The sequence below is a fragment of the Bison bison genome, unplaced genomic scaffold (assembly GCF_000754665.1).
Source record: "Bison bison bison isolate TAMUID 2011002044 unplaced genomic scaffold, Bison_UMD1.0 scf7180017855128, whole genome shotgun sequence".
NCBI lineage: Eukaryota > Metazoa > Chordata > Mammalia > Artiodactyla > Bovidae > Bison > Bison bison.
Genome location: NW_011485701.1, coordinates 31,976 through 46,831, shown reverse-complemented (window position 1 = coordinate 46,831; position 14,856 = coordinate 31,976). Strand labels below are relative to the sequence as shown.

The 14,856-nt window shown below is 37.1% G+C and overlaps 1 protein-coding gene across 1 annotated transcript; it reads right to left on the bottom strand.

Annotated features, from left to right (window-relative positions):
• Positions 1 to 4,457: 4,457 nt before the first annotated feature.
• LOC105001725 (olfactory receptor-like protein OLF4) lies at positions 4,458 to 5,429 on the bottom strand. Its single transcript, XM_010858098.1, has one exon. It carries the CDS (start codon positions 5,427 to 5,429, stop codon positions 4,458 to 4,460), a length of 972 nt encoding a protein of 323 aa, XP_010856400.1.
• Positions 5,430 to 14,856: the final 9,427 nt, after the last annotated feature.

Here is a 14,856-nt window from a genome sequence, read left to right as displayed (position 1 = left end):
TCAATGGATGAATGTATAAAAAAGATGTTATACATCTGTATATGAGTATATATGTATATATATACATACATACATACATACACAATGGAATACTACTCAGAATGAAAAAGATGAAAGTTTTCATTTGCAACAATATGGATGAAATTTAAGGGTGTTTTACCAAGTAAAATAAATCAGAGAGAGGAAGACAAATATCCTTTGATTTCACTCATATGTGAAATAGAACAAACAGACAAACAAAGCTAGTAAATGAGCACTCCAAAGCAAACAAGAGCTAACATGTAGGTACAGAGAATAGAGTTCTTTGCATGAGGGAAAGGGGACTGAGGGGAGGGTGAATTGCTTAAAGGGGATGGACATTATCATGATGAATGGAAACTGAAGTTTTGCTTGGGAGTGCTCTGTCCTGTACACAGAAGTAAAAAAAAAAAAGAAATGTTTGTACACATGAAACTTATATGACATTATCTCAATGAATGATATATCATTAAAAATAAATGAAAAAAAATACAGACACATATACATTGGTGTTTTCCAAGATCATTCATCTACTAAAATTGGAAGAAAAAATAAATCATTACTGAATTGAAATTATACCTGTTTGTTGAGATGGCCCTAAGTGAAGCTTTCTTTGTACCTATGTCTTATGAAATGTGACACTGAAGCACTTTTCATTAGGAGGAGGTGTCTCTTTATCCAGCTTTGTATCTGGGCTAGACTTAGGAGTTTTATTTGCTTGAGCCCATAGAATTCTAGGTTCATCAACCTCATCAGAACTGATTCAAATGCATTCCTTTTTATGGCTGAGGAATATTCCATTGTGTATATGTACCACACTACTTCACTCATTCATCTGTTAACAGACATCTATGTTGCTTCCATGTTCTAGCTATTGTAAATAGTGCTAAATGAACAATGGAACACGTGTGTCTTCTTCAATTTTGGTTTCCTCAGGGTATATGCCTAGGAGTGGAATTGATTTATGTCATCAAGTGTTCTGCCTATGTTTTCCTCTAAGAGTTGGTGATGGACAGGAAAGCCATGTGTGCTGCAGTCCATGGGACACAAAGTGTCAGACATGACTGGGCAACTGAACTTAATTGAAAGGCCAACACTGTGAAGGTGAGAAAATTTATTCCAGAGTAGCATTTCTCTAAATTCACTTTTCCTAAAAATTTCCAAGGATTGTAGTTTAATTTCAAATTATTTTTCAGCAGGTCTGATCAGGCACCCACAGACCCTTCATATCTAACAAGATGCTAAGTGCTGATGCTTCAGGTCCTCATCTGTGGATCACAGTTTGGGTAGCGAATAAGTGGTCCTATGTTAGATTCAGTTATAGAAAGACTTAGGTATTCAACAAAATCTTCCTTGTATGTAATCTTGAAAACAATCCAGGATGTCTTTTGTTTGTTTGTTTCCTTTTATTTTCTGGCCACATGGCATGTGAGACCTTAGTTCCCCAACCAGGGATAGAACCCAGTGTCCCTTGCATTGGAAGCACAGATCCTTAACCACTGGACTACCAGGGAAGTACCTTCCATGTATGTAATTTTGAAAGATAAGATTTTCACTCATTTTTATAGGTAGTGATAAAGTTTTTGTTGATTTTTATGGAAATATTAAGTGACATAAAATAATTCCTATTAGAAAAAGACTTTGCAGTAGGCAGAACAAGATCCTCCAAAAGATGTCCACATGCTAAGAACTTTGGAATACCCTACCTTACATAGCTGGCATAATTACAATAGCTCATGAAATACAGTTTATCTTGATGTAGGACTATTAGCACAGATATGCAGATTGGACTAGTATAATCACAATAGATTTTCTAAATGTGATTGAGAAAGAAAGAAGACTTGGAGTCAGACATTTAAAACTGTAGCCATCTGGATTTGAGGACAGAGGAGGAACCATGAGTTAAGCAATGCTGGTGACCATTAGAAGTAAAATATTAACAAGATATTGAAAACAAGATATTGAATGCATTCTCCTCTGGAGCATTCAGAAGAATCACAGTGTTGCAGACATCTTCATTTTTGCTCAATGGGACTTCAGGATTTTTGTCTCATAGAACTCTATGATAGGTACTTCTTCTAATTTGGTAGTGTTGTAATTTGTTAAAGAAGCAATAGGAGTCTAACATAGATATTTGTCCAATCATATGCTGTTCCTGCTAACATATTATATTTCAGATGATAAAGAATCCACCTGCAATGCAGGATACCTGGGTTCAATTCCTAGGTTGGGATAATCCCTTGGAGAAGGGAACGACAACAAACTCCTGTATTCTTGCCTGGAAAATTCCATGGAAAGACCATTCATGGAGTCAAGAATTAAAATGTTCTGGCTGTGCATTGTTAAGGGTAGTATGTTAATCATACAAAAATTGGTAAGAGACAACTCCTCTAACTAGGAAGAAAGCAAAGTGACATATATGGATTTAGGAACAGTGAAATTTAAATATAGCAATTAACATTTGAGAAATCCAGTTTTGTTTGTTATTCTTATAAACTAAAGACTGTTGTTCAGTCACTAAGTCATGTCCAACTCTTTGCAACCCCATGGACTGCACCACGCCAGGCCTCCCTGTCCTTCACCATCTCCCAGATCTTGCTCAAATTCATGTCCAATGAGTCAGTGATGAAATCCAACCATCTCATCCTTTGGCACCTCCTTCTCCTTTTACCTTTAATCTTTCCCAGCATCAGGGTCTTTTCCAATGAGTTGACTCTTCGCGTCAGGTGGCCAAAGTATTAGCACTTCAGCCTCAGCTTCAGTCCTTCCACTGAATATTCGGGGTTGATTTCCTGTAGGACTGACTGGTTTGATCTCTTTTCAGACCAAGGAACTCTCAAGAGTCTTCTCTAGCACCACAGTTGGATAGCATCAATTCTTTGGTGCTCAGCCCTTTTTATGGTACAACTCTCATCTAATCACGATCCATGATAAACTAAAGACTAACCTACTTACATAAAAGGAAGAAATTGACATAAAGTTGTTCAAGACAGAAGACCACTACAACTGCACATACCATCGTGGAGGAGCCTTTAAAACACAAAGTGGAGCCTGACAGCTGACAATAGACCCATGAGGAAACAATCATAACTCAGATCAACTCCCTGTCATAGAAACTCATTAGATAAAAGATTCATTACACTAAATCATTGCTTTTAGGATGATGTGCTATGTTGCAACAGCTAACTAATACTACAGTCCAAGTGAATAGAACTGAAGGAAAGGCAATTGTTGTGATTATGTCATACAATTTTATTAAAAAGTGATTCCATTTAGATTTCCTTGTAGGTAAGCAAGAAAGGTTAAAAGGATATGCTTGTTTGTGAAAAACTTGTGCCTTTATCACAGGACTAGATGGAAATTTAAATCTAGAGAGCCATAATTTGGAGATATATATCATCTATATAATATTATATATATCATGTACATCATATAAATATGATATTTAATTATTCATTCACAACTCTTTTACTGGTTATCACAGAAATGGAATGGGGGAAATATTTCGTGTACAGCAATGGAAGGAGTCATTTATTTGTAGGCAACAATGGAAATATTCAAGAAGAGTGATATAATTACCCCCAAAAAATCCTTCACCTCCACGATAAATCCCTTTACAAACAGACACTAAATCGTATACATCAATAAGTAAATGGACACCATGAAAACATGTCTTGCAAATATATAACCTGACACAAATTTTTGCTAACTCATACTTAAGGTCTTCTATGACTCTAGGTCTTATGTCAAACTCTTTATTGAAATCTTTGTTTCACATAGATGCCAATTAGAGTCATGTGTTTGATGCTCAGTTTTACCAGTAACTCCTGTAGGCAATGTGGACACTGAGATATTAATAAATAGAGACTAGTACACTGTTAGGGAGTAAAATCAGATGACCAATTATGAAATACACTACCTGCTAACATCTACATTTTTGGGAAGAGCAGTTATGGTAGTGACCTTCCAAGATATGAAGAACTAAAATGTGATAGACTGTATTTTCATATTTTACTCTTCTATGAAATTATGTAATTGGTTTGGTTTCCAAGTTAGTTTTTTTCCATAGAAGTAGCAAAATTCATGATGATTCCTTTAGTAAAAAGAAAGAAAGTTTAGTATATAGTGTATCATTTCAGAAGAATTTATTCTTAAGAAATGTATGAAGTCTCATGAGATAAATGGAAATTTACATATATGTTTCACATGAGGTTTTGAATCAATTTGAGAGAGTAGAAAAGTGACAAAAGAAACAACTTAGATAACAGAGAACAGCAAAGTTAATCAAGGATGTTTTTAAAATTGTATAGAGAAGTTGAAATCAAAGAAATGGAAATATCAGGCAATAAATTGAAGAAGCTTTTGCTATTATCACAATCTAATCAAAGAATCACATATGTGCCTATGAGGCTTTGAGCCCTGCTATCATGGGCAGTTCTTCAGCCCATGTCCTTCAGCCCAAGGACAAATGGCTCTTTTATAAATGTTACCATTCCAAAGAATCTTTTTAGAGCCCTCTTTATGTCTTTATTTCTCAGACTGTAGATGAAGGGGTTCAGCATGGGTGTGACCGCAGTGTACATCACCGAGGCAATTGTACTTGTGTGTGAGCTGTGGGTAGCAGCAGAGCTAAGGTATACTCCTAAGGCTGAACAATAAAATAAGGAGACAACTGAGAGGTGAGATGCACAGGTAGAGAATGCTTTATACTTCCCCTTAGCTGATGAGATTCCACAGATAGAGGATGAAATTTTAGAGTAAGAGTAAAGGATACCAGTCAGGGGAACACTCCCCTGAATTACAGATCCAAAATACACCATTATGTTGTTGAGAAAGGGGTCAGAACAGGCAAGTTGGATCAGCCATTTGATTTCACTAAAAAAGTGGTGGATTTCCAAGTCTGAGCAGAATGACAGCTGCAACACCATTAAGCTGTGTAACAAGGAAAACAGGGCACTCATGATCCAGGACACCAGAAGGAGCAGTCCACATACCCAGGGCTTCATGATGACCAGGTAGTGCAGGGGGTGACAGATGGCCACATACCGGTCATAGGCCATCACAGTCAGGAGGAAGTCATCTAATCCTGCAAAAAGTAAGTAAAAATACACCTGGACGATGCAGCCTTCATAAGTAATGACTTTCCTCTGTGTCTGAGTGCTTTGCAGCATCTTTGGGATGATGGTGGAGGTGAAATAGATGTCTACAAAGGCCAGGTTGGAGAGGAAGAAGTACATGGGGGTGTGGAGGTGGAGGTCTGAGCTGACAGCCAGGATGATGAGCAGATTTCCAAACACAGTGATCAGGTACATGGAGAAGAAAACCCCAAATATGATGGGCTGCAGTTCTGTTTCCTCTGAGAATCCCAGAAGGAGAAATTGTGAAATTTGTGTCTTGTTCTCTGGTTCCATATGATGATGTGACTATTGGGAAAAAATATGTATAACATGATAATTTTCACTCAAATTGATATTACTCAAATAGCTAAAATACCGTAATCTCCATTTTGCTGACAAAAAATTGATGTTAATATGTTGTATATAGATAAATTCTCCTTGAGGATATACCTCATTTCGCCTCTAACTCAAAGTGTTTGTCCCATTTGAGCATATTTCCAAGCAGTTCATGTTTCAGTTTTATTGAGCAACATATTGAGAGCATAAATATTCTAAGCACATATAAGTGATAAATATGTGCACATATACGGGGTAAAATATCTCTATATTTTAGACATATTTAAAAACAAATCTTTCACAATCCAAGGATGGTGAAAAATGATATTCAAATAAATATATAATATGTTAGAAGATGACAGATGTATGGAGAAAACAGAAACATGTATAAAGGAGAGAGTACTAAGAGACATTATTTTACGCTGAGTGTTCAGGCAAGGGCTTAAAACAAGGGTTTATTTGAAGAAACATTAAGAAAGGAAGAGAAGGACCTATTGTGGTACTAGGAGAAGGCACTCACTAGAGTGAAAGCAGGAGGAACAATCACTGCAAAGGACCTGAGGAAGATGCTGGTTCCACATGTTCAGATCTAAACAAGGAAGCCAGTGGGAGAGAGGAATGAATAAAAGGAGGAGTGATTAGAGATGGATAGATCACAAGCTGGAATCAAGATTGCCAGGAAAAATACCAATAACCTCAGATATGCAGATGACACCACCCTTATGGCAGAATGTAAAGAGGAACTAAAGTGCGTCTTGACGAAGGTGAAGGAGGAGACTGAAAAGGCTGGCTTAAAACTCAACATTTAAAAAACTAAGATCATGGCATCTGGTCCTAGCACTTCCTCGCAAATAGATGGGGAAACAGTGGAAACAGTTAAATACTTTATTTTCTTGTGTTCCAAAATCACTGTGGACAGTGATTGCAGTTATGAAATTAAAAGATGCTTACTCTTGAGGAAAAAGGCTATGACAAATAGCATATTAAAAAGTAGAGACATCACTTTTCCAACAAAATTCTGTATGGTCAGAGCTATGGTTTTTCCAGTAGTCATGTATGGATGTGAGAGTTGGACCATAAGGAAGGCTGAGCATCAAAGAATGGATGCTTCTGAACTGTGGTGAAGACTCTTGAGAATCCCTTGGATGGAAAGGAGATCAAACCAATCAATCCTGAAGGAAATCAACCCTGAATATCCACTGGAAAGACTGATGCTGAAGCTGAAACTCCAATACTTTGGCCACCTGATGCGAAGAACTGAGTCATTGGAAAAGCCCCTAATGTTGGGAAGATTGCAAACAGAAGGAGAAGCAAACGACAGAGGATGAGATGGTTGTATGGCATATCGACTCAATGGACATGTGTTTGAGCAAGCTTCAGGAGATAGTGAAGGACAGGGGATCTTTGTGTGCTGCAGTCCATGGGATTGCAAAGAGTCAGACATGACTGAGCCACTGAACAACAACAACAGGAATGCTGAGGAACAAGGGGGCTTCCCTGCTACAGCTGACACTTCAGTCCACAGAGAATCCTTCTTTCCATGTTGTTCCCAGCACTTTATGGATTTAGTTGCAAGGACATCCTGTGAATTATATCAGATCCTCTGCTTAGTACCATCTTTGATTGAGTTTTGACCACCGTCACCTTAGTATGCCAACTTAATTTATGAGCTCAGGTGCTTCTGCTTTAAGAACTGTTCCTATTCCACAAGGCACAGGTTCACAGACACAGTATCACCTCCAGAGCAGCTACTGTCATGAATTTCTTATCCAGAACCACCCTCCTTGGGCCATGAGTGGTTATAGCTCAAGCTGGTCAGATCAGATTAATTTTCTCCTATGTGTGTGTGTGTTTGTGTTAAGTCACTTCAGTTGTGTCTGATTTCTATCCTGTAGCCCACCAGGATCCTCTGTCCAAGAAATTTTCAAGGCAAGAACACTGAAGTGGTTTACCATGCCCTCCTCTAGGAGATCCTCCTGACCCAGGGATTGAACCTGCGTCACTTTACATCTCCTGTAATTTTCTCCTAAACAAAGTTTAAGTGGTATGCAGAAATTCCAGTTCATAAGCTTCTGAGACAATAATAAATTTGAGGCTCCTTTTAGCTACAGCCACTTTCTGCCCTATATGTAAAGAAATATAAAAAGTATGAGGGACAGTTAAAATGAAGGTAGAAGAGCTAACAAGCTCAAATCCTTCCTGAGACAATGTGACCAAGAAAAGCTTCCTTGGTTTGGCAACATTCCAACCTCAGCTGCATCTCCTAGATGCCCAGGAAAAATCAGAAAGAAACATACCTCTTTTCCAGGGAAAGAAACAGTTATATCTATATGATGTGAAAAAAACATACAGATTTAATATCCCAAGAGAAAAATAACCAACAAGAGTAGACTAACAATTCAAAAATGAAAATGTACAAAACACAACAAAAGTTTCATTTGTGTTATTTGAAGCAGTAGAAAATTGTCTTTCCTGTGCTTTACCAAATGATTTGACCTCTCTGTGTCATCTGATACTGAATTAGGCAAGTTCTATCTCTCTTTTCTTGTTTGAGTGAACTCTCAGAGATGGTGATGGACAGGGAGGCCTGGCGTGCTGCAATTCATGGGGTTGCAAAGCGAATGAGTGGCTGAACTGAACTGAACTGAACTGATCTCTCTTTTCTTCTGGGTCATAATTTGTTACTCTTGGGCTTAATGTTTTGACTTTTTAATAAATCCAACACTTTAATTCTAGTTCTGGGCTTTGTCCAATATACAAAAGCCTTTGCACACCATACTCCATAAATCTTGAGCAGGTCAGAAAAATTTATTCTCTTATTCTGGATAAACTTCTTTATGTGATTTAAGCCTGAGGACACTATATTTTATTTCACTGTACTGTGACCTTGCCACTATAATTTAAGATACTAATCATCAGAGACTTAATTTGCTTTATCATCAGAGACAACTGCCTGTTCACTTATTATTTTCTCAAAGGTATGTGAATATATTTGCATTTATTTAAAAATGAACTTAAGAAAATGAGTGAATTATGAAATGACAAAATATGGCTAAAATATGAAACAAATAAAAGGGTGATTTCATATAATCATAGTAAAGAAAACTGGAACAGCAAAAACTGACTGAAACATGATTTATAATATGAGTAATTAAACATTTATGACATGAATTAATAATTTAGTAAAGACCTTGACTCAAGAGAACATATAATGACCCAGAAATTTCTGGCAGATATCAGATGCTTTGTTATAATGTGTTATGATTAGAAATTAGGTCCCCTTAGGTATGAACACTATCCTTTGGGATGGTTGTATTCAATTTGGTTGGAAAAGGCTGGATTGTTGAATAAAAACTGGAATAAATGGCTATCTAGAAGGAAATTAAGTAGTTCCTTCTCTGACATATCTTTTAAAAAGGGACTAAAGACCCTAGAGTAAAAGTGAGCAATCCATTTTAGATGCATATATAAAAGTCCACAATGGAACTACATTTTTACTGATACTAGAAACACAGAGAGTTTTAAACTCAGATTTCCTCAATCTCTGTGCTATTGGACATTCTCTGCCTGTTCCTTCTCTGGGGTGGGGTCTCTCCTGTAAACTGCAGGATGTTTAGAAACATCCTTGCCCACCACTTATTTTTCATCAGTGTGACAGCAAATAATGTCTACAAATATTAGTCAAAAAACCCTGGGGAACACAATTATCCTTGGTTGAGAAGCACAGTATTAAATAAAGACTCTCAAAATATTTTTGTAGCAGTGATATAATAGTCACTTATGGATAAATAATGTTATAGGCCACCAAATGTGGGAGTCACACAGCCACACCATGTGATATTATATAGATATTAAAATAATGAACCAACATTATACTGGTTGATTGGAAGCAAGTCCCTGAGGTATTATTGAGAATGAAACAAGTGAGGAACAAATTGTAGAAAACATTAAACATAATGACTATTTGTCACTAAAATATAAAGACCATTTATGATATATCCATGATGGTATTGATGCATTTGTGTAAAAGTATATAAGTGTGTTTAAGAACACATTTTACAAAGATATTTTTCAAAACCTAAGAACTTTTGGAACAAATTATATTGATGAGAGTGCAATTATGTAAAGTGTATTGTTTTCTGGGCAACGTGCTATGTGCTAAGTTGTTTCAGTCATGTCCAATTCCATGCGACACTATGGACTATAGTTTGACAGTAGCCGCCATCTGTCCACAGGATTCTCCGAGAAAGAAGACTGGAGTGAGTTGTCATGCCCTCCTCCAGGGGATCTTCCCAACCCAGGATTTGAACCTGCATCTCTTAATTCTCCTCCATTAGTAGACAAGATCATTATCACTAGCACCATCTGGGAAGCCCCTTTATGAACAATAGAACATAATAAAATTGAATGAAAATCTACAATTAACTGATCAAAAGACACAAAAGAGTAAAAATTTAACAGTATTACATGGATCACTAATTTAAGATCAAATTGCCAAAGATTTGGAAATGAAACAATATAACATAAGAACATTTACAATGTGAGGAAGAAGAAGTATCTAAATTATAATTTTATCTTAAATGTAGATAGAAGAATTCAAATATGCTTAGAATATAAGCAAATGGTAAAAAGTTAAGATCAGGTGATGCAACTTATAGGAAAAGGTTTAATGAGAAGGCCAAAAGGAATAATAAGGAGTAACAGACGAGAAACTCTTAATAGGAGTAAATATGTATAAAAAATTATCACCACTAAGGATGCTGAAGAACCCTCACTTTCCTTTCTTGCTTACAGCAAGAGTGGACACATTAAGAATATTAAAGTAATTAAATTATTACAGTAAGAAAAATAAGAATAAAAAGCAATGGGTGGTATGTACTGTGCAGCATGATGACTATAGTTCATAATACTTTTTTAGCATAATTTAAAGTTGGAGAAGACTCTTCAGAGTCCCTTGGACTGCAAGGAGATCCAACCAGTCCATTCTAAAGGAGATCAGTCCTGGGTGTTCTTTGGAAGGAATGATGCTAAAGCTCTGATGCTCGGAGGGATTGGGGGCAGGAGGAGAAGGGGACAACAGAGGATGAGATGGCTGGATGGCATTACTGACTCGATGGACGTGAGTTTGAGTGAACTCCGGGAGATGGTGATGGACAGGGAGGCCTGGTGTGCTCTGAATCATGGGGTCTCAAAGAGTTGGACACGACTAAGTGACTGAACTGAACTGAACTGAAAGTTGCTAAGAGACAGTATATCCTAAAAACTCTCATCACAAGAAATAAATTGTAACTATGTGTGGTGATAGATGTTAACTAGGTTTACTGTGGTGATCATTTAGCAACATAAACAAATATTGAACCATCAAGCTGTGTACCTGTAACTCATATACTGTCATGTGTCAATTATACCTAAATTCTTTTGGAAAAGAAATGAAGAGAATGTTGGTATATAAGATCAACAAAATTTATCAATTTGTGTAAAATCCCCACAAATACATCTATGCATATATAAAAGAACTAAATCATGAATTTAAGTTTCTTGTTAAAAAATAATTCTTTCTATCAAAAAATGAAATTTTAAAAAGCAATAACAATACTCTGATACCACTATATAAAACAAAATAGTTACAGAGATTTTTTAAAATAGAGTAACACTGCATGGCTAACAAATCCGTAGATATATTTAGCCTCACAGATAAGATAGTTGAAAGTAAGCCTCACTAGCATACATCTTTTCACTTATGTAGCTAAGTATTTTTTTTTTCCTTATATGAACACAAGAGTGAGAGAAGATACTGTAATGTGTGTTTCCTACACAGCTATTGAAAGTGTGTATTTGCAAACAGTCCTCCGTTTAGATCTTTCTCCTCTGTGTGGAGGCACAGTCTAATATGCCCCATCTTGCAATAAAATGAAATGCCCTCACCTCACTGATCGACCCTCTACAGTTAATGCCCTATTTGTCTACTCCTGTTAATTAGAAGAAACTTAGACTCATGCCCCACTTTTACTGGATGCAGTTTATACCTCCCATTCGTTCTTTTGTGGGCTTCCACTAGCATGATTTAATTGTCAACATTACCACTCACGTTTTCAGGTGCACTCTTCCTTTCCAGCATCATAAATACATACATTTTTATTTATGTACCTATTTTATTTAGGAAACCCAGCAAACAACTGCAGTGACCTCTGCAGGCTATGCTAGATTGTGACCTCTGTGACCTCTGGTACATTCCTGGCTTCCATCCTCTCTGATCCTCTCCTGCAGTGTCTGTGGAGCTGTCAAACTCACCTGTTTGGGAACTCTGTGCAGGAGGTTTCCCTGTGAAAGTCAAAATTTCCCCCTAAGTATCTGGCAACGCAGACCAAAGCTCTGTCTCCCCACAAGACAGCAAGAAGAGATCAAGCATTGGCCTCTCAGCCAGATGTAGGATTGCAAAAGCAACAACTACATCCTGTCCAACCAAAGAGGCACAGGCTGAGGGACTGCAGCAGACGGGTTATTTACATCTTTGTATATTGGCTCATTAGACATGTTTTTTTCTTGTTACATCAGCCTCTAAGTATGTGATGTTCCCTGGTGACACTGGTCTGGACAAAATTGATTCTTTCTTCTGATTCTCTGTTCCTAAGAGACTCCAATATAAGATAAGTAAATTCAGTTTTGTCATTCCTTCTCTGTTAACTCTTCTGCTTCCAAAGCCCTAAGGTTTCTGACACCTTATCACATCCCTGAGTTAAAATTGTCTCAAAAACATAATATTGACCATTGGTCTTGAATATGTCCTTTGGATCTTCAATGCCTTGATTTGTGGTGGACACACAATCCCAGAAATGTCTGACTATTGCCCTCTTCAAAACAAGGGATAACTTTGCTTCTTTAATATAAAGCTAACTTGGGTATTATGACTTGGTTTCATGAAAGTTTTGCAAAGCCAAAAAATTTCCTACTTACATCAGAAATTAAAGAAGTCTACTGCCATTGCAGGAAAAGTAAGAGATGTGGGTAGTATCCCCAGGTCAGGAGGACCCCGTGGAGGAGGGTATGGCAACCCACTCCAGTATTTTTGCCTGGAGAATCCCATGGAGAGAGGAGTCTGGAGGGCTACTGTCCATAGAGTCACAAACAGTTGGATACAACTGAAGTGACTTAGCATGCGTGCACCACTAGCTTAGCATATTATAAAGACTGTCTACTTTAAATTTTACTATAATATATTCTATGAAATAGTACTTTTATGAACTCCTTTCTCCATTACAGAAATGTAATTTACAGGATAGCACCCAGTTCTGTAATAGTCAACACTGTTAAGGTGAGAATATTTATTCCAGAGTAGCATTTATCTAAATTCACTATTCCTAAAAATTGCCAGGGATTGTAGTTTAAGTTCAAATTATTCTTCAACAGATCTGATCAGGGACCTACAGACCCTTCATTTCTAACAAGATGCTAAGTGTTGCTGCTTCAGGTCCTCATCTGTGAATCACAGTTTGTGTAGCAAAGAAGTGGTTCTGTGTTAGATTCAGTTATAGCTAGATTTAGGTATTCAACAAAAATCTTCTCTGTATGTAATTTTGTAAACAATTCAGGGTGTCTTTTCTTTGTTTGTTTTCTTTTATTTTCTGGCCACATGGCATGTGAGACCTTAGTTCCCCAACCAGGGATAGAACCCAGTGTCCCCTGCATTTCAAGCACAGATCTTTAACCACTGGACCACCAGGGAAGAGCCTTCCATGTATGCAATATTGAAAGATAAGATTTTCATTTAATTTCATAGGTAGTGATAAATTTTGTATTGATTTACATAAGTATTATTAAGTGACATAAAATAATTTCTGTTAGAAAAAGACTTTGCAGTAACCAGAATAAGATCCTCCAAAAGAGATCCACATGCTAAAAACTTTGGAGTATCCTACCTTACATATCTGGCTTAATTACAATTGCTGATGAAATACAGTTGATCTTGATGTAGGAATATTAGCACAGATATGCAGATTGGACTAATATAATCACAATAGATTTTCTAAATGTGATTGAGAAAGGAAGAAGAATTGGAGTCAGACATTTAAAATTGTAGGCATGTGGATTTGAAGACAGAGGAAGGACCATGAGTTAAGTGATGCCGGTGACCATTAGAAGTAAAATATTAACAGGACATTGAGTTTATTCTCTCTGGAGCATCCAGAAGTATCACAGAGTTGCAGCCATCTTCATTTTTGCTCAATGAGGCTTCAGGATTTTTGTCTCAAAGAACTTTATGATAGGTACTTCTTTTAACCTGCTAGTGTTGTAATTTGTTAAAGAAGCAATAGGAGTCTAACATAGATGTTTTGTCCCATCATATGCTGTTCCTGCTAACATATTATATCTCAGATGGTAAAGAATCCACCTGCAAAACAGGAGACCTGGGCTCCATTCCTAGTTGGGGCTAATCCCGTGAAGAAGGGAATGACAACCCACTCCTGTGTACTTTCCTGGCAAATTCTAAGGAAAGATCGTGCATGGAGTTCCAAAGGCCGGACATGACTGAGAGATTCACACACATTAATTTTAACACATGCTATTCCTAGCAGCTGAGTTTAAGTTTTTGATTCTAACACTGAGCTTCCTTATAAAGTCATTATATGTTAAACTCATATCTTAAACAGGAGAAAATTTCAGTCACTCTGGAGAGATTTTGCCCTCTTAGCTGGTACAGAGAATTTCGCTTTGTCTAAATGTAAATATGGTTCTGACTATGAGAGATTTGGAATTTAAGATAGGAAAAGTAAATAATTATCACAATTAACGGCACACATTCTACTTTAAATCTTCATCTTCTGCATTAAAATGTTGCTCTGGAAAAAAAAAAAATCTTTGTTTTAATATTTCTATATTTTTTCTAAATCATGTTTATTCCAGCATCCTTTTTTTTTTTTTTTTTTTTTTTTTACTTCTAACCTTCCAACTGTCTCTCATGTTTTCTTTCAGCACAGTGGGTGGGGTTACAATTGAAATGATGCATGCACATCTATGTGCATGTGTGTGCTTATTTCAGAGAGGTATATACAGACATATATACACATATACATATTCCTAAACTTGAACAATGTTTGTTGATTCAGCAAAGTGTTTCTATGCTGCTGCTAAGTCGCGTCAGTCATGTCCAACTCTGTGCGACCCCATAGATGGCAGCCCACCAGGCTTCCCTGTCCCTGGGATTCTCCAAGCAAGAACACTGGAGTGGGTTGCCATTTCCTTCTCCAATGCATGAAAGTGAAAAGTGAAAGTGAAGTCGCTCAGTCGTGTCCAACTCTAGCGACCCCATGGACTACAGCCTACCAGGCTCCTCCATCCATGGGATTTTCCAGGCAAAAGTACTGGAGTGGGGTGCCATTGCCTTCTA

Bases quoted from the DNA above. Each gene is read 5' to 3' on its own strand.
- LOC105001725 (XM_010858098.1), bottom strand. From the start codon at position 5,429: ATGGAACCAGAGAACAAGACACAAATTTCACAATTTCTCCTTCTGGGA.